A 21,652-nucleotide genomic window follows, 5' to 3' on the forward strand; every position below is an offset into this window, starting at 1 on the left:
GACCCCAGGAAACAAAGTCCTCTGCCCTATACTCATCTCCCTTCTTCATCTTCCAGAATGTTTCAGTCTTTGCTTTGTCTACTTGGTAGGTAATTTTTTAAAACAAGTGTCCAATATCATGGAAAAATCATTAGGTTTTTTTCCCAAAGGATCTATTAAAAAAACTGAAGAGAAGGTTTTCCCTATCTTCTATTCTTCATCTGTACATTGTTAATATTCTCCTTGCCATTCTCACAATAGAAATACAATTTTAGCCTGGGGTTAGAGTTACTTACTTCATGATAGAAAGGGCTAAATTGAATGTGTAAGTCTCATTTTCACTAAATAACTTAGAAAATATCTGGTCAAATAGATTGGATTGCTTTTTAGAAAGGTATATTTAAAAAATAAATAAATAAGCATATTTACCTATTATTTGTAATAAGAAGAGCTAAATGTAAACATTTCCAAATACATCATCTTTGGAAATCTCAACATCTTCTTGTCAAATAGAAATAATCAGACATTCATTTTCTCTATTAATTTTATACAGTGTGTTATACTTCTATATTAAGAAGAGATCATAATTATTAGGCATTGGTGTTATAAAAGCAGATGAGGTTTTGAAAGACAATAAATAGTTAAATGAGGCATGCATAATTTGACGACTCCTAATTACTTAGGCTTCAGTGGTTATTTATGCATCTGATTACTTGTCTTATTGTTCTTTTCTTTCTTCTTCTTCTTTTTGTTGCCTGGTGTAATGCCTACATCACAGCTGAATTTCTATCCTGTCCTAATTCTGCTTATCTTTAAGAAACAGCACTTCTGCAATAAAAAGTTCCCTTTACAACCAGACCAGTTGAGACTGGTGAGAACCAAGATGGGCAACCAAATTACATCAAAAAGACCTCGGGCTTCATTATAATTTGATTTTCATGCCATATGACATTCCCACCAGCACTATGACTGTTGCGAATTGCCATGACAATGACCGGAAGAGGTCACAAAAAGACAAAAAGGAAGGCAGCACTCTGATTCACCACCAATTATGAAACTAGTGGAAGTTCACCACCAATTTCCAGAAAAGACATCATATTGCTCCTCTTGCTTTTAATGTCCTTTATTAGAGAAATCTTTTATTTTAACCCCCTCACCCCTCACTAGTTGAGAAGTTGATTTGTGAGCCATGCTCCTGTTTCTCAATTCCATGGGCACTGAATGAAGCCTGCACTGCCTGATACTCACTTTCGATTTTGTGTATGGGTTTCATAACACTGAACAGGGAAAAATCCCATCTTTTGGGGAGCCAGTTTTGTCAGTAACATTTTAGATAAACTCCTATCAGTTCTCATTTTGATAAGGTTCATATTCTATTCTCTGTCATTCAGTAGGAGGTTTTTTTATTTTAAACAATGACATGAAAGATAGAAAATGATTTTTTTAAAAGGAATCAAACATTACATAACTGAAAATGATAAATTACCTTGAAAGCATCATCATTTTGAGTTTCGTTATAGTAAATCCAGCTTTGTTTATTATTTCAATTATTTCTCCAGCCTTTGATATTGCATCTGGTTTAATTAGGGCTAGCGTTCTATAAGAAAACAAAGAATAGGTTTGCAAATCAAAATAGTTCAATAGTTTTTATTTATAATTCCCAAGCAGTGGCAGTTACCTCAACAATTATCCCAGATCATCAAAATTCGAAGTTAATTATATAGAGAAGATTATTAAAGACATCTCTTAAAGGCTTATACAAAGCTTAGTATTTTTCCCATGAACATCAAAATTAGATACCAAACTTGGGAGAGGGAGAAGCTTAGGGGAAAAAAAGCAGTGTTATTTTTAATATGCCCAAATGAGAAAACACAGGCATTTAGAATTTCCGTTTCTTAGAATACATTTTATACAAAGGACTAATCTCCAAAAAGTTGCATTTAATATATTATGAGCCTGGTTTTCAGTCTCTTAGACTTCAATATCTGTATGCTATATAGTCAGTTCAACATTGATTTGGAAATAATTATAAATTTTTCTATTGACTATTTATTCATAACATGGGTGATTGCATGAAGAACCAAATGTCTTCTTATACAGCAATGTATATGAACAGATAATATGCTCACTTTTAAAATCATGTTCTTCTCCAAGAGATCAGAACAATGCATTCTCCCACTCTGAAGATTCAGAAGTAAGAGAAATTTGGAAATGAAGGTCACCTGAGTGTCCTCATTTTACTGAGGAAAGTAGGCCTACCAAGGTAACATGCCAAAGGTCACACAGCCGGTCAGCAGCATTTTAATACTGTTAAAAGGGGGCATCATCACCAAATCCTCAAGAATAATATTTGCAAATGCAGCATAAAAACCATATTAGCTGGAGTAATTCACCTTTTTTAATAAAGAATTGCTGTCACTTTCTCCTCTGCATTTGCAACATTCTGATAACAATGGCATTAATTCAAGGATTCCATAAAAGGAGAATAGTTGGTCTTTTCATTGTTGGATTTTTTTTTTTCACCAATAAGACAAACTTAGCTCAGGATAACATTCATACATCCTTACTTAAATTGGATACAGCTTACAGCTGAGAATTAAAACTGTAATAACAAAAATTGTTCATCTTAGTGTGTTTATTACAAATTAGACCAGATAATCTTTTTCTTTATTTTAAAGCAGATAAGTCAGTTATATTACTTTATATTGTCTGGCTTCATTGAAAACATACTTAAAACTCTTCACTTTTTAATTCATATTATTTAAATACTTTAAGACAAACTAACCTATAAACTGTTTATGGTAAACTCTGGAAGAACATTTCACTAACCACATCTCTTAAAGAAGTATAAAACATAGCAGTAGTCATCAATGTCTATAAACAAGAAGCAATGTGAAAAGTCTAAAATTGACAAACAACTTAAAATGTAATTTCATTTTTTCTTAAATACCTACAAGAGACAAAGTGTTGATTATATGATTAATAACGCAAAATAAATTCCTCTGTCATGTCTTTGCTACTTAATATTTCAGTAAGTAATAAGTAAATTGCATTTTGGAGGGAAAATAAGATATTGGGCATCATCTGTGTTAATTTAAAAATAAAGATAGCACATGAAGAAACAAGAGGACAAAGATATATCAATAGTGCCTCTGTTATCTGTAACTGCATAACAAACCGTCTAAATATGTAGTGGTGTAAAACAACAATTTCTCAAGGTTCTGTAGGTAGGCTGTTCACCTAGGATCATTCATACAGCCATATTCAGCTGGTGGGTCAGCTGGGGGCTGTACTTAGCTGAGACAACTAGGCTTTTCTTTCCTGTGGTCCTTAAGGAGGCTAGACCGGGCCCCTTCAAATACCACCACACAGCAAGCAATGTACAGGCAATTATCAAGTATCCCCTTGAGTTATGTTTTCTGACATCTCTTTGGCCAATACAAGTCACATGGTCAAGCTCAGGGTCATTGTGAGAGAAGACCACGAGGCATGATTTATTGAGAGCCATCAGTGTAACAGTCTACCACTTAGTAATTCTCTTGCCTGCACTGAGGCAAGCGCTATAAGATGCAGCATGAGATACTCTCAAAAGAAAACAAAAAATTATAAAAACCATTATTTAAGATTAAAATTTCTTAGCAATACACAGTAACTACTTCTTGTGAAAAAAGAGTTTGGCCACCCTTCACAAACTCAGGATACAGATTTTCAGAAAATAACAATTATCACAGAGCTAGGCAATAAATGTCTTCATATACCATCAGGTTCTGAGCAAAAATCACTGCAAATGTTTCTGAGAAAGATGACAGATTGCTGTACAATAAATGTCCAAGATAGTATAGTGCTATTGCTATATAATAAAGTCTTAGATAATACAGTGCTATTAAACATCTTAGATAGTACAGTGCTATGGACTCTTTAAATGCCATTGACGAAAAAGAATAAATGTGTAAACTTTAATTTATATAAGTATTCTAAAAGGTATTCATTATTTGTGTTAAGTATATAAAAACCTATTCTAAACACCAAGGCTAAATTTATAGTTTTTCTCATGCCTTCCTTACAAGCATAAAGTGTGTGTTTGCCCCATGGATAAAGGAAAACTGTCTCAAATGAGGCACCTGTAATTTGGAGGAAAATTCAGTGAGTCAAGACTTTTGCTTGGCAATAATAGCAAAATTATTCAGAACAATTCTTACACCCAAAACTAAAAACACTGATATTTTTAAAAATCTTTTTAAAACTGAAGATAAATTGACTAGATCATAAATAATTACTGAGACAAAAGTAAAAAAAACGGGGACCTAGAAAAGTAAGAATGAAAGTTGTTTTTGACTTTACAGCATTGTCTATCTGGAAAATCTGAACTTTGATTTGTAATACATCATTGGGAAAAGGGAACAGTACCCAAGAGATGATCCTTCCTAAAACAATTTGGGTCCAAAGGCTATACCCCCTTAGGGCGAATCAGAAAGAACCAGGTCTTGAATGGCAATAGAAGTTCACATCATCTAGGCAGTCTCAAAACTTACAGTTTTTGAACTTGGGTAATGGTCATACAGACTGCTAATGCCTCCAGGAAAAAGACAGAAGCAAAGACAATTAATTCCTTCCTAGAAGTAATGTCATCCTGTACCTCAAATAATTCATATGAAAATGCATATCACACATATATTATGTTTATACATGCAATACACCCACACATACACACATGGCAATCATACTCACACAAAATTAACTACACACACATACACACATATAGGGAAAAGGCCAACATGAGAGAAAACCAGGAAAAACAATAGAAGAGAGACCCACAAATACTTCAGACACTAGGATAATCAGATAAAGACTGTAAAATATCCATGCAAACTATGGCTAAAGGACTAAAAGACAAGCTACAAAATATCAGGCAATAGAAAACTAGAAGCTATAAAACTGAAAAGTAGATCTGAAAAAGAACATATTAGAATATCTTATGATGAAAATACAGTAACGTAAATAAGAACTAGATAAAGGGTTTGACAGAGAAAGAATTCTGAGCAAATTTGGAATGAAGCACAGAAAAACAAAAAGATACAACAGAGATAAGACAATACTTTCATGAATATAAGTGAAATAAAGACATTTTCAGATGATTGCAAAGTGAAAGAGTTTTCTATCAGTAAACATACTCAAAAGGAAATTATTTTTAAAAAATGTAACTTAAGCAAAGGTAAAATAATCCCAAACAGAATGTCTGAGATGATAAAAAGGATAAAAAGTGAAGAAATCTAAATGAATACTGATTATAGTAAACAGTAATAGTAAATCATTGGGTTCATGGGAAAAAAAAACAAAAAAATAACAGCAAAAACAGCATATAATTCAGCAAAAATCCTAGCAAAAATTGAGCTAAAGTCTTCTGAGATTCTTAGATTTTCAAAAAGGAAGATGAAAGTATTAATTAGATTTAAGCTTCACCAAGTTAAGTACACATAATGTAGTTTCTAGCGTAAATACTAACTGTATATAGAAAAAAATGATTTAAAAAATCCAAAAGCAATCCAAACAACCGAAAGTAAGATAATAAAACAGGCAGAAGATGAAAGCGCAAGACAAGACGGGAGGGAGAGTTAAACGTAAGCATATCAGTAGTTACATTACAAATAAGTTCTCTACAGTAGATGCAGGTTATAAAACTGTATTTCTAAAAAAAATTTTTTTAAAGGATAATCTGATTGGATTTTAAAACCTAGATGACGGGTTGATAGCTGCAGCAAACCACCATGGCACATGTATACCTATGTAACAAATCTGCATATTCTGTACATGTATCCAGGAACTTAAAGTTTTTTTAAAAAGATATAAAAAACAAACAAAAAAGCCAACAACTAATGAAAGGCACACTTAGAATAGAATACTGCAAATCTAAAGTAAAAAGAATGGAAAAAGTATACCATGAGAATGTTAACTAAAAGAAAGCCAGTACAGCCAAATTAATATCAGAGAAAGCAGGCTTTAAAGTAAAAAGCATTGGTAGAGATAAAGATAGTCTCTTCATAATAATAAAAGGTTCAATTTACCAAGAAGATATAACAATTTAAATCATCTAGTAACATACCCTTAAAATTATAAAGGCTAACATAACTACAAGAGGAAATAGACAAATGATAATTACATTAGGAAATTTTAACAAAACCTTGGCAATTGATAGAATAAGCTGCCCCAAAATCGGTAAACGTGAAAGATTTGAACATCTCAATTCACAGACTTGACCTAATGGACGAATATATAAACTACACAAAACAACTGCAGATTAAACATTCTTTTTTCTTTTCTTTTTTTTCGAGATGAGAGTCTCACTGGGTTGCCCAGGCTGAAGTGCAGTGGCGCCATCTCAGCTCACTGCAACCTCCACCTCCTGGGTTCAAGCAACTCTCACACCTTAGCCTCTGAGGAGCTGGGACAACATGCGCACGCCACCATGCCTGGCTAATTTTTGTATTTTTTAGTAGAGACAAGGTTTCACCATGTTGACCAGGAAAACAGTAAAATAGAAATATATATAAAAATACCAATAATCACAGCATATGTAAATGTACATGTACTAACTTTACCAATGAAAACATAAGGGTTCCAGATTAATTTTTCTAAAAAAAACCTATATACTATTTACAAGAGACATAAGACATATCTAAAGCATAATAGGGCAAGCCTAAAAGAGATGGCAAAAAGATATTAATTAACCCAAATACACTATCAATCAAACCCTTTCTAAAGAAAGATGGCTCAAGCTAGAGCTAAAAAGGAAATTCAAGTCTAATCTGTTAAATGACCAAGAACCATATGATTGAGAATTATAGAATGGAAAGGCAGAATTTCATCTTATTTTAAAGAAAAAAAAAATCTCAATTTCTCCCAAATTCAATACTGGGAAAGCATTTTTCAATATATTATTTGGGAGGCAGTTACGCTGTTGTTGGGTCTATCGTATAATCAACAGCATGCCATCTTGGACAATGATACTATAGATAAGTAAAGATGAGAAAAAGATTAGGGGTGAGTTTTTAGCAAGGCCTTTGTTACTGAACTAAGGTATTCTTCTAATGCATTACGATGCCTTTCAGCAGCCAAAACTCAACTATTTACCACCGGTCCTAGGACAATATACAAAGTAACAGTAATTGGTATTGAGGGAATGGTTTCTTCAAGGTGACAGCAAGACCGTATTCATCTGGTCTCTTCCCCAAGAAGCAGCCATATTCTACTAGAGCGTGGCAGCCAATTGGCTTAAAGGTGTAAAACCCAGAAAACCACCAGGAATGTGTTCCCTTGCTCCTCATGAGTAAAGTGACTTCTACTCCGTTCCTATGAGAAAGTGCTCTCTCTCTCTCTCTACTCTTCCATTTGTTCTTCCACATCTGGCCCTATTTAAGAGTTTTCGGTTATATGTGGCCCTACCTCTTTTCTCTCAGACCTGCAGGCCTTCAAGTAAGAGAGAGTATATTGTTCCCCTGCTTTCACATGTGAAGCACATCTGAGTCAGAGTGCAGCACTCTCTAGTGCTCTCTCTCCTGTGCTCCATGGGCTGGGAGGCAGGAGGAGAGCTCTGGGCAAGTATGCTCTCAGTTTGTTCTGTAGATCCACCTGTCCCTCAGGCAGGCCTCAAGTTCCAGATCAGTGTAATTGATAAAGAAAATAGGAACAGAAAGAAAACCTCAACTATTCTCAAACACAGTTTTCACAAGACAGCCTAAGTAAAATTAATACTTAATATTTTGATATACTTCTGTCTCCTGTGTTAGTTCTTCATCAGTTAGTAATTTGGAGGGAAGAATGGAGACTAATTGAGCTCAATAAATGACAAGAAGCTGTTTTAAGGAAGAGTGAAAAAGATAATAAAAGAGAAGAGAAATAAGAGATTTATGAAGGAGACAAGTAAATTGGTAAGATTAGGTCCCCATGTGGATTTAGGGATAAAATAAATATGGAACTCAAGGATAGCTACCAATTTTCTAAGTATGTGATTAGGTGAATGTTGTGTTAGTGAATACAGAAGTAGGCTTTTCAATGAAAGAGAATTAATTTAATTTTAGATTTGTTAATTAATTCAATTTTGGATTTTTCAGTGCCTGTGAAAAATCGACATGGAAAGGTTCAGGAAAAAGCTTAAACATATGGTTTTACAGCTAGGCTGATGACACAAATTTGGAAAGCAACGCATCGTTGAAGTCATGGAGTACATAGAATCCCCTGGGAGAGAATATATAATGAGAAAAAAAGGGCCATGAACAGAACCCTGGGGAATACCAGCAGTCTTTTTTGCCTCTGAGAAGAAATAGCCAGATGGGGGTAGAGGTGGTGAAGTGCCATAAGAACCAGGGGAAGACAGAAGAATAATTTTTAAAGTTTTCTAAACTTCATTTATCCCAGTTGGGATAGAAGAAGGGAAGAGATACATTTTTAGCATTTATTAAAATTTTTGTGTATTTAATTCATTCATACATTAATTTTGATATTTCAATACTGTAATCCTGCTAAAGTATATAATACCTGAACCCTGAGGTTGTTTCAAACTCGATACAACCAAGATTTTATGACATTTTCTCCCAATAAAATTTCTTCAACTATATATATGATGATATTACCAAGTCTTCACATAGAAAAAATGTATAGTTCATATGAGTCAAATTCTAATATTAGAAAATGTATGTTCATCCATAAGAATTGTTAAACCACATAAGTCTAGAAAATATATAAAGTATTATTTCAGTACCTTTAAAAAAATTATCAATTAAGCAAATTCTTAGAATTATTAGGCTGTATTTAAAAACTCAAAAGGTGATTTAGGTCAATCTCCCTACCTCCAAAGAGAAGTATTCTTAAGCCCCTTCTAAGCACAGGTCTCACCTAAAATATGGCCTTTTACTCACATACCATTTCAGTACGTCTCCAAGAGGACAGGAAAATGCATACTGTGCTGAGTTCCTGCTGTTACGGAGCCTCAAATATCTTGGACTTAGACCTTGGGATCACAGATTTTACATCATTGACTTCATAATTTTTCTTATAAAAAATAGCAGTGTCTTCCTTTCACTGAAAGTTAAAAGATGGGCTCAAGAATCTCATGTATTTAGCATGTACTATAATGTTGTTCACCTAACCTAGTAATGCCCTTTCTCCCTTTGATTAGATGGTTTGCTTTCTGGCTGAGACTCAGAAGGAATGGGACTGCTGAATGTAAATATGTGGCTCAGTACTTAAAATTAAAGAATTTTTAAATAGGATACTGGCATTATTTTTCATTAATTTTTATAAACTTCTTACTATAGCTATAAAGCTGTCAAAGTAAACATTTAACACCTCATTTATCACATGGGGAATAGCTTCCTATTCATATAAAATTCCCCTATCATTCATGCACACACATACATATATATATTGACTCTTTATATGAAAACTTTTTAATTATTTCTGGTTTGAGGTAATACATTTTTAGAAAGACACAAATTGTATTGTGTCTCTACATCTAAACAACAGAGTCATAAAGCATCAATTGATTACTAGCTAAAATTAAAATCAAAGACTGACTCATTGACAACTTGTAACCTTTATCCATTTGATTAGAGGATCTTTATGTAGAGAGGCTAGAAATGTGAACCAAATGTCAGATTTCTACAGTCAAAGGGAATTGGAAAGCTGAAGCTAGCTCATGAGTTAAACTGAATTATATTAAGTTATCTGGATAACGGCTCCCCAGTTAGCTGATAAGCTCCATGGGATCAATTTCACTCATCCTCCTCACTATCAGCTTTATTACAGAAAGAAAAGACTTTAACATGTAATTAGTTCATAAATTTTCCTCAACACTGTACACAACTGAGAACTAGACTAAATCAGTTATTATACAGAAGGTGTTTCTGTAGAATGCTGATAGACATATACATATATTTCCATATCCTTACTTTTTGCCATTTAAATAAAACAATACATTTTTGAAACTCTTGGGTTTCGAAGAAATTTATTTAAATCACCCAAATGGCTGCTGGATTTTTCTAACCCATATGGAGTTAAGAAAGAGTAAGAAGAGAAAATGGTGACTCAATTTGAGTCAGTAAAATATATACTGTATATATTTTCATTAACTATATGAAGCCCAAATACTTCAAATTTGTCTTTATATTAAAATAGAATTCTTCTGTTTCTCCATTTTAAAATCAGTCCTATTCGACAGCATTTGCCCTATTAATTAGAGGTTTAGTAGAAAGAGAATGAATTTTGGAGAAAAAATATGGTTTCCCTTTACTTTCCATGTGTGACTATGGACAAGTTACTTACCCATTCTATAAAACAGATTTAACAACATACACTTCTGTCAAATCAGAATTAAAATATATACATAGTAATTTTAATGGCTATAATTTTATTTTTATTAGGTCAGACTCTTAACCCTGCCTCCCTAAGTCACTTATCTTGCTAGTTTAAATAAATATTTAAAGTAGTCTTCCAGTGTAAGCAAGATGGCAAAACCCCATCTCTACCAAAATACCAAAAAATTAGCCAGGCATAGTGGTGCAGGGCTGTAGATCCACCTACCCAGGAGACTGACCTGGGAGGATCACTTGAGCCTGGGAAGTCAAGGCTACAGTGAGCTATGATCATGCCACTTCACTTCAGCCTGAGTGACAGAGCCAGCAGACCCTGCCTCAAAAATAATAATAATAAAATAAAGTAGTCTTGAACTGAGGTGTAAGTAAAGTGTGTATTGTAATGACTGGCATATAGTATGTGCTCCATAAACGAATGCTACATACATTTATTAGTTTTAAATAAAGGAATTATGGTTGGCATTTCTGTAATCCCATAGACTTTTACATAAGATCTCATAACATTAAAAGATCCCTATTTAATATCTGAAATTTTTGTCCTATATCAAAAGGAGTCTTTGGTCTTCCTTTTTTATGAGGCATTCACCGCCCCTCTGATCCATCACCATTTGTGTACTAACAGCCACACTGAGAATCCAATCACCTCAAGAATTCTAAAGCGCTCGTATAGAAAAACTATGGAAGCCACAGAAAGAGATACCATGTTACTATGAGAGTGACTCAGATGTTATGCAATCAGCTAATCATTTGAGTAGTAGATTTCAAAAAATAGTTTGATTGATTTGTTTTCCCTATTGAATTAAATCATTTTTGGAGCCTTTCATACAGTCTTAACTTCGACTAATAATCCCTATTTTAATTACAATACAATCACTCTGCAGGAAAAAAAAATCTCCCCAAACTATATAAAATATAAGCTACAGCAATCAGAGCCAAGAAAGATGACAAAGGAATTAAAACTTCATTTCAAATATAATTAATTCTAGTCTCAGAAACTTGAAACTCATAAATGTAGAGGCTGAAAATTAAAATGCCATTGTGCTAATACTGAAAATCAATATTCGGAAGAAAAACATTATCAAAAGTCCTAGTTTTCTGTAAGTCTAACTTTCAATTGCATCTCCAAATTGTTCTCTCTTCAATTTTTTTTCTTAGCCTCTTTTACAGATGACTGTATCTCTTCTAAATCAAAACTGAGAAAATGAATGATGAATGCAGCTTTGACAAACAACAGAAGAATAGAGACACAGGTGGAGGCATCATGCTACAGTTTCTCTTTCACAGAACGAGCCACATGCAGTGGGAGGAAGAGAAGGAGGCGGGATGCCAGCCATTGGGAAACTCTTCCTTCAACATACCATACCTCCAGACATTTCGATGACATCAATTTATTCACTCATTTATTTAAGAAACTTTCGTGGGTCACACTCTGTGAATAATTTACTGTTTGAGGTATCGCTATAACAGCTTTTAGGGATACAGTTACAAACAAGATAGATCAGTCTCCCTGTATCACAATTTCTTTATATGGTTTCTTTCCTTTTTCCTTTTTACAACACTCATATTGTCATTTTTCAATTGATCAGTTGATCAACATTTATTAGATATATATGTCTGTTAACAAAACTCAAGAACAGACAGCATTAGTTACAAAATATCTGGACAAAAACTTCCTGGTCAACTATATCAAAGATCATCATTTGAAAACAGGGAGAAAATGAAAAAAGGAAAGAATAAATAATAGATTTTAAATTGTGATTTATTAATTCATTCAGCTAATACAGAGAAGGTGCTTGCATTATGGAAGGAGATGTGCTAAGTGCCACAGGAGACATAAATATGAATTAAGTCAGAGGAGACATAAACAACTATGATATTATCAATTTTTTTTCAATTAAAAAAAAAAAAAGACAGAATGAAGACAACCATTTTCCAGGTCCTATCTGTCCTCATATGGTTAAACACTCCCAGTCTTAATTCTGCTTGATTTTGGGCCTAAAGTCAGAGAATGGAAAAAGATTATATAATTATTTTCTTACTTTTCTTTCCTACTTCCCAGCTGGCGAGCTGTATATTGATCTCCATAGTCAATTAATACCAATTGTCGAGAAAAGACGTTCACTTTGTTGCCTATAAATAAATCTTCCAAGTGCAGGTTATCATATTTGGTCCGCTTTAAAAAGGTGCGATGATTCTTTACATCATGCTAGAACCAGAAACAACAATATAATGAACAAAAAAAAATTATTAATAAGGAAAGTTAATCTTATCATAAGGTAGAAATAATTCTTAATGCTGTCTTATCAAATATAGGTTATATTCTATTTTTTGTTACAAATATAAATCATAATTTTTTATAACTTCCATATTTCCAAATCCAATCCGGTAATGACATAAAAGCTTCTTATTACAAATTTAATACTTTAAAAAACCTGAATAGAGATTTGTTTATTACCAAATCATTTCAGTAGAGTAGTCCTTACAAAATGCTAAAGAAAGAGTCATACACCCAAATTTCTGCTTTCTTGTGTACACAAAATCCCAATACCGAAAAGATTCGCTTGTTAAAAGTGTTCCCAATGAAGGGACACAAAGAAATAAACAAAACCCTCTTAGCCTGATCCTCTTTAATTTGACTTTTTGTAGCAATAACAGCTTTCAATAATGAGGACATATTTATGACCATGATAATGCTTATTTATAATCACTTATTGGTTTTTCCTTATCCAAACCATGAATAATCTCACTTCAGTCTTTTTTTTTTTTTTTTTGAAACAGAATTTCATTCTGTCACCCAGGCTGGGGTGCAGTAGTGTGATCTCAGCTCACTGCAATCTCCACCTCCTGAGTCCAAATGATTCTCTTGCCTCAGCTTCCCGAGTAGCTGGGATTACAGGTACATGCCACCACGCACAGCTGATTTTTTGTATTTTTAGTAGAGATGGGGTTTCACCATGTTGGCCAGGCTGGTCTCGAACTCCTGACCTCAAGTAATCCACCCACCTCGGCCTCCCAAAGCGCTGGAATTACAGGCGTGACCCACCGCACCCAGCCCCCACTTCAGTCTTTTGACAAAAAAAAAAATCCTGTTCTTGACATTAAAAATAAAGGCACAAGTTAGCTCCTTATATTGGAATTACAACGAATATTTTAAAAAAGAATTTCCATATATATATACATATATACACACATACACACACACACACACACACACACAAATATAAATGTGTTTTTAAAAAGCAATTATATAAAAGGCAATGCTATTCCTCTCCCTATCCCACACTCACCCCCTTTGCCAACATTCAAACAAAGAAAGGCTAATTTACCATTTCAACAGATCCATCCCCTGGGTAAAATAAAAGTTCATAACGTCGAAGAAGTGAAGCATTTGGATCATACCACTCTGCAATGAAAACGAATCTTTCACTATGATTCTGCAAAGAAAGAAGAATTTTAACACTAACATATAAAGAACAAGCACTCTTCTATAAGTCACACAAAATGAGAGCAAGAATTCCCAATTTGCAAGAAACAAACTTACTTCGACCTATTATATTGATTTTTTCTGCTTTTCAACAAAATATCAGTTATTGACACATACTCAGAAATATTTCCTTTTAGTTTCTCACTAAATATCCTTAGACATCTCAAAGACGACTATGGATTGCTTATTAATGTACAGCCATCTAATCATCCTGAGTGAATTAACATTTTCTGAGAAAATGAGCTCCTGATTTTACTATTGTAACAGTCCTTCTGAAAGCAAGTTTACATACGATTAATAAACTAATATAAGAATAAATTTCTGAGGATAGCTCTCAATTTCATGAAGTTTTGACTTTCCTAAATTTTAGAATCTAGTAATATAAGAATATTGTCATTAAAATTACAGCAAACATCTTTTTTCTCCTTAGTAATTTCATATGATAGTATCTTTTTATAGAAATAATGTGTTAGTCTAGGACCTCTGAGAAACAAATGCAAAGACAAGATTGAACATGCAAGAATTTCATTAAGGAAAAATTCCTGTAATAGAAAATGAGGAGGGAGTCAAAAAGACTAGAAAAGGCAACAGAAACAACGTAAATTTGACACAGTGGTGGAGAGAGGCAAGGAATGTTAGGTGGGAGCATCCTGGATTGCTATACCCTAGAAAGAAGGCTTAGTAAGCCTATCAAGAAGTGCTAGGGCCAGGTGACTCGCAAGGATAGGGAGGGGCCCCCTTTAGTATCCCTGCTCCTCTCAGTCACTGGCTGGTAGCAGTCTTCGGAAAGCAAGTTCTCAGCACAAAAGCAGCAGTGGATTGCAGAGAACAGCAGCTGGAACCCTTGGTCACTTAAGTTGCCTGCAGTTGGAGGCACTAAGAATGTGAAGTACATTCTTAGGGCTACCACAGAAAGCAGAATGAAAAAAATAAGTCAAAGATGGGTTCTTTTTCCTTGACTATTAAGCAGGATTTCCCATCATATATGTTAGTAAAAATACCCCCACCCCAAAGGTCCTTCATTATAATAAGCAAATAAAAGCATAGGGAAGAAGGGAATCTAGGAGTTTCATTGCTAATTCTGGATTTGCCATCTGATGCTCTGGTTAGGGTAAATTTGGGGGTTCTTCTTCATGTTAATAATTGACTTACAGATGGTAGAAGTTCTCTGTCTAATTATGCTTATGATATATCCACAAACTATAATGTAGTGAGTAGTTTTTAAGACACTTATTTTTCCCACAATTGTCCAAAGACACATTTAAACCATGCTGATAATGGAAGAGAAAATATATTTAAAATAAGAGACATACTATGACATTTGTAAAAGCCTTTCATCATATATATTTTTCATATTGATTATAACAATACAGCTTTTTTGAGTGTAGGTTTCACTGTGCATTCTAGTATTGTATTCATCTATAAATAAAAATTTAAATATTAGGTTATCAGATTTTTTATTATTCATACTAACATATTTATTTAAATATTTAATTAAAATATTGCCTTCAGCCTTCGACAAAGTTCAACAGCCCTTTATGCTAAAAACTCTCAATAAACTAGGTAAAGGAACGTATGTCAAAATAATAAAAGCTATTTATGACAAACCCACAGCCAATATCTACTGAATGGGCAAAAACTGGAAGCATTCCCTTTGAAATCTGGCACTAGGCAAGGAAGCCCTCTCTCACCACTCCAGTTCAATATAGTATTGGAAGTTCTAGCCAGAGCAATCAGGCAAGAAAAAGAAATAAAGGGTATTCAATTAGGAAAGGAGGAAGTCAAATTGTCTCTATTTGCAGAGGACATAATTGTATAATCGGAAGACCCCATTGTCTCAGCCCAAAATCTCCTTAAATTGATAAGCAACTTCAACAAAGTCTCAGTATACAAAATCAATGTGCAGAAATCACAAGCATTCCTATACACCAATAACAGACTTAAAGAGAGACAAATCAAGAACGAACTGCTATTCACAATTGCTACAAAGAGAATAAAATACCTAGGAATACAACCAACAAAGGATATAAAAGACCTCTTCAAGGAGAATTACGAACCACTGCTCAAAGAAATAAAAGAGGACAAACAGATGGAAAAACATCCCATGCTCATGGTTAGGAAGAATCAATATTGTGAAAATGGCCATACTGCCCAAAGTAATTTACAGATTCACCACTATCCCCATCAAGCTACCATCGACCTTCACAGAACTGGAAAAAAACACATTAAACTTCATATGGAACCAAAAGAGAGCCCACATAGCCAAGACAATAGTAAGCAAAAAGAACAAAGATGGCGGCATCACGCTACCAGACTTCATATTATACTAGAAGGCTACAGTAATCAAAACAGCATGGTACTGGTACCAAAACAGATATAGACCAATGGAACAGAACAGAGGTCTCAGAAGCAACGCCACACATCTACAACCATCTGATCTTTGACAAAACTGACAAAAATAGGCAATGGGGAAAGGATTCCCTGTTCAATAAATAGTGTCGGGAAAACTGGCTAGCCATGTGCAGAAAGCTAAAATTGGTCTGCTTCCTGATACCTTACACTAAAATTAACTCCACATGGATTAAAGACATAAACATAAGACCTAACACCATAAAAAACCTAGAAGAAAACCTAAGCAATACCATTCAGGTCATAGGCGTAGGCAAGGACTTCATGACTAAAACACCAAAAGCACTGGCAACAAAAGCCAAAATAGACAAATGGGATCTAATTAAACTTCAGAGTTTCTGCACAGCAAAAGAAACAATCATTAAAGCGAACTAGCAACCAACAGACTGGGAAAAAATTTTTGTAATCCACCCATCTGAAAAATGGCTAATATCCAGAATCTGTATACAAAGAACTAAAGCAGATTTACAAGAAAAAAACAACCCCATCAAAAAGTGGGCAAAGGATATGAACAGACACTTCTGAAAAGAAGACATTTATGTGACCAAAAAACATATGAAAAAATGCTCAACATCACTGATCATTAGGGAAATGCAAATCAAAACCACATTGAGATACCATCTCATGCCAGTTAGAATGGCAATCATTAAAAAATCTGGAGACAACAGAAGCTGGAGAGGATGTGGAGAAAAAGGAACACTTTTACACTGTTGGTGGGAGCGTAAAGTAGTTCAACCATTGAGGAAGACAGTGTGGCGATTCCTCAAGGATCTAGAAATAGATAATCCTTTTGATCCAGCAATTCCATTATTAGGTATATACCCAAAGGATTATAAATCATTCTGTTATAAAGACACATGCACATGTATGTTCATTGCGGCACTGTTTACAATAGCAAAGACCTGGAACCAACCCAAATGCCCACCAGTGATAGATTTGACAAAGAAAATGTGGCACATATACACCATGGAATACTATGCAGCCATAAAAAACAACGAGTTTGTGTCCTTTGTAGGGACATGGATGAATCTGGAAACCATCATTCTCAGCAAACTGATAGAGAAACAGAAAGCCAAACACCACATGTTCTCACTCATAGGCAGATGTTGAACAATGAGAACACGTGGGCACAGGGAGAGGAACATCACATACTGGAGTAGGTTGGGGGGTGGGGGGCAAGGGGAGGGACAGCAAGGGGTGGGGAGGCTGGGGAGGGAAAACACTGGGAGAAATGCCTGACATAGGCAATGTCGTGACAGAGACTGCAAACCACCATAGCATATGCATACCTATGCAACAACCCTGCGGGATGTACACATGTACCCCAGAGCTTAAAGTACAATAAACAACAACAAAAAAACATTTAAATTTTAATAAACTTCTAAAATAAATAAATGCTCTAAACGGAAAGGAGAAAAAGAGTTCTCTGGTAAAATTATGAAATTCTCAGACAGAAGCTATATCATTTATTTCTATGGAAACTCCAATGTGGTTCTTCTAGTTCTGGGACTTTAAAATACTCAAATAAATACTTAACAAAATAAAGATCTAAAGGAGTAAATAAATGTGCACAGCAATTGATCTTGATAAAATGGCAAAAATCCACTCTTTCATATTCAAAAAACTCTCCCCAAAACTCCAATAATTCGTAAGTCTGTTTACTTATATTTCCAGAAAGATTCTCAAAGAGGACATCTTTTCTTACTTTTTTGGATAAATATGGCTTCTCTGACTAGCATCTTAAAAGAATATACTTGATAAAGTAGTAAGTAACTTCAGGACAAGAGTTATCCGTCAGAGATTACTTGCCAGCAATTAACTGAACTGCATTCCAAAAAGAGAGATGGCTCTTAATCAGTAAATAAATTCTGCATCTAACTATAGTGGCATAAAAATATTTAAGCAATTATAAACTTCTCACTTAATATTCAGTTAGAAAATTGACTTTATTATTGAGCTAGAAATCATCTGATAACACAGAAAATAACAATATAAATGCTATCTTTGAGTTTTTCCAAACAAACAACTGTTGGTTAGGTCACAAGCGCACTGAGCCAAGTCTTGTTATTCCTTTATCCCATAGCTATTGCACCACTCAGCCTAAAGTGGATGTGCTAGACATTTTCCATTTGTCACTCCGGACCTTCACTCTGCTCTCTCCATCCTGTTCTAAGCCTGGTCAGCTGACCTGCATGAACTTCATCAAAGCATCCCCTTGCCTTTGGACTTTTACATGGGTTTGGCCAGTAGGAGCTAGTGGCTACAAATCAAAGAAAGAACAAAGAGGCCAAGATATTTATTCTACTTCCTCCTCCTCCTCACTTTGGTTAAGTTTCTCCTCTGCAATGAAGACCACAGCTCATGTCAGACAGTCTTTCCATTATAGCTGCTTTCTGGTAATTCTCTCCCTTTTCCCTGATAGATCAAGAAATAGTAAAGGCTCCACGTTGTCACTAACCCCAACTTCTTCTTCCTGTACCATCCCTTGTTAGTTTCTCTTAACTCTGCCCATACCTTTGTAACTAGTCCCTTTAGTAAACTCTTCAGTTATCCCATTTAAGTATTGACATGGTTTAGTTCTGGGTCCCCAGCCAAATCTCATCTTGAATTATAATCCCCGTGTGTCAAAAGAGATAACTGGTGGCAGGTGATTGGATCACAGGGGCAGTTTCCCCCATGCTGCTCTTGTGATAGCAAGTTCTCAGGAGATCTGATGGTTTTAAAGGTGGCAGTTTCCCCTGCATTCTCTCTCTCCTGCCACCTTGTGAAGAAGGTGCCTGCTTCCCCTTTGCCTTCTGCCATGATTGTTAACTTTCCTGAGGCCTCCCCAGCCATGAAGAACCGTGAGTCAATTAAACCTTTTCCTTCATAAATTACTCAGTTTCAGGTATTCTTTAAAGCATTGTGAAAATAGACTAATTCAGAGAATTGGTACCAGCAGAGTTGGGTACTGCTATCAAAATAACCTGACAATATGGAAGCATCTTTGGAACCTGGTAACAGGCAGTGGCTGGAAAAGTTTGGAAGGATCAGAAGAAGACAAGAAGATGTGGGAAAGTTGTGAACTTCCTAGAGACTTGTTGAATGGTTTTGACTGAAATCCTGATAGTGATATGGACAATGGCGTCCAGGCTGAGGTGGTCTCAGATGAAGATGAGAAACTTACTGGAAAGTGGAGTACATGTCACTCATGCTATGCTTTAGCAAAGAGACTAGTGGCATTTTGCCTCTGCCTTAGAGATCTGTGGAACTTTGAACTTGAGAGAGATGATTTAGGGTACTGGCAGAAGAAATTTATAAGCAGAAAAGCATTCAAGAGGTGACCTGGCATTTTGTGAAAGCATTCAGTCAGATATGTTCAAAAAGAGATAGTTTGAAATTGGAACTTATGTTTAAAAAAGCAGCAGAGAATAAAGGTTTGGAAAATTTGCAGGCTGACCATGTGGTAGAAAAGAAAAACACATTTTCTAGGGAGGAATTCAAGCTAGCTGAAGAAATTTGCATAAAAGATGAGGAGCTAAATGTTAACAGCCAAGATAATGGGGAAAATATCTCCATGGCATGTCAGAGATCTTCGTGGCCACCCCTTCTATCACAGGCCTGGGGTCCTAGAAGAGAAAAATGGCTTTGTGGGCAGGGCCTGGGGCCCCACTGTTCTGTGTGGCTCTGAGGCATGGTGTTCTGAGTCTCAGCCACTCCAGCTCCAGCCAAGGCTAAAAGGGGTCAGGGTATAGCTCGGGCCATTGCTTTAAAGGGTGCAAGACCCAAGCCTTGGTGGCTTACATGTGGTGTTGGGCTTCCAGCTATGCAAAAGATAAGAGTTGAGCTTTGGGAACCTCCACCTAGATTTCAGAGGATGTATGAAAACATGTGGATGTCCAGGCAAAAGTCTGCTGCAGGGGAAGAGCCCTCATGGAAAGCCTCTACTTGGGAAATGAAGAGGGGAAATGTGGGGTCAGAGCCCCCACAGGGGCACTGCCTGGTGGAGCTGTGAGAAGAGGGCCAATGTCCTCAAGACCCCAGAATGGTAGATCCACTGACAGCTTGCACCATGTGCCTGGAAAAGTCACAGGCACTCAATTGCAACCTGTAAAAGCAGCAATGGGGGCTGTCCCCTACAGAGCCACAGGGAAGAAGCTGCCCAATGCCTTGGGAGCCCATACTTGCATCAGCATGCCCTGGATATGAGATATGGAATCAAACGAGATCATTTTGGAGATTTAAGATTTAACGAGTTAAAAACAAAACTTTAACAAGTGCCCTGCCAGGTTTTGGACTTGCATAGGGCCTATGGTCCCTTTGTTTGGCCAACTTCTCCCATTTGGAATGGCAACATTTACCCAATGCCTGTGCCTCCACTTCTAAGATACAGAAGTAACTAACTTACTTTTGATTTTAAAGGCTCACAGGTGGAGAAGACCTGCCTTGTCTCAAATGAGACTTTGGACTTTAACTTTTGAGTTAATGCTGGAATAGGTTAAGGCTCTGGGGGACTACTGGGAAAACATGATTGGTTTTGAAATGTGTAAAGGACCTGAGATTTAGGAGAAGCAGGGGTGGAATAATATGGTTTGGCTCTGTATCCCCATCCATATTTCATTTCGAATTATAATCCCTACATGTTGAGAAAGGGACCGGGTGGGAAAAGATTGAATCATGGGGGCAGTCTCCCCCCTGAGTGAGGGAGGACTCATGAGATCTAATGGTTTCAAATGTTTCCCCTGCATGTTCTCTCTCTCCTGCCACTTTGTGAAAAAGGTGCCTGCTTCCCCTTTGCCTTCTGGCATGATTGTAAGTTTCCAGAGGCCTCCGAATACATGTGGAACTGTGAGTCAATTAAACTTCTTTTCTTTATAAATTATCCAGTCTCAGGTAGTACCTTTACAGCTGTGTGAAAATGGACTAATACAAATATATATATATATATATCTGTGTCCTGCTAGGACCCAGAATGATCCTTTGGGATATAGGTCCTTCCTGTCTCACATTGCCAGTTCCACACCATTTTTGTTTGGGAGGAAATGGGAACCTTTGGTCACTTGTGTTTTGGTGTCATATCTAAGAAGGCTTCACCTGACCCAAGGATACAGAGATATATTTCTATACTTTCTTCTCAGAGCTTTATAGTTTTAGCCCTTACATTTAGATCTATAATCACTTTGAATTCCTTTTCATGCTGTGAGATTAGTCTAAATTTATCTTTCTACATGTAGATATCTAATTGCCCTAGCACCATCTGTTGAAAAGACTACTTTTTCCTCATTGAATGGTGTTGGCATTTTTGTCAAAAATCAATTTGCCATGAAGGGTTTATTTCTAGACTCTCAATTCTGTTCCACTAATCTATATGTCTATCCCTACACCATTACGTTGTCCTTTTTTTTGAGACGGAGTTTTGCTCTTGTTGCCCAGG

At 35.6% G+C, this 21,652-nt stretch overlaps 1 protein-coding gene across 4 annotated transcripts in view; it reads right to left on the reverse strand.

The window, feature by feature from the left end:
- The window catches only part of NME7 (NME/NM23 family member 7), a 147,371-nt gene that overhangs the window by 107,005 nt on the left and 18,714 nt on the right, over positions 1 to 21,652 (reverse strand). For 2 of the 4 annotated variants that reach the window (XM_064370572.1, XM_064370575.1), the window contains exons 2-4: positions 13,673 to 13,749; positions 12,386 to 12,552; positions 1,466 to 1,576 (exon numbers count right to left, since the gene is read on the reverse strand). In XM_064370572.1, the coding sequence (XP_064226642.1) occupies positions 1,466 to 1,576; positions 12,386 to 12,552; positions 13,673 to 13,749 (355 nt within the window). Of the gene's footprint in view, positions 1 to 1,465; positions 1,577 to 12,385; positions 12,553 to 13,672; positions 13,781 to 21,652 lie in introns of all 4 variants that reach the window. The other 2 variants (XM_064370574.1, XM_064370573.1) reach the window with 1 other exon arrangement.

Source organism: Aotus nancymaae, unplaced genomic scaffold (assembly GCF_030222135.1).
Source record: "Aotus nancymaae isolate 86718 unplaced genomic scaffold, 86718_ANA_hifiasm-v0.15.2.pri h1tg000108l, whole genome shotgun sequence".
Lineage (NCBI taxonomy): Eukaryota > Metazoa > Chordata > Mammalia > Primates > Aotidae > Aotus > Aotus nancymaae.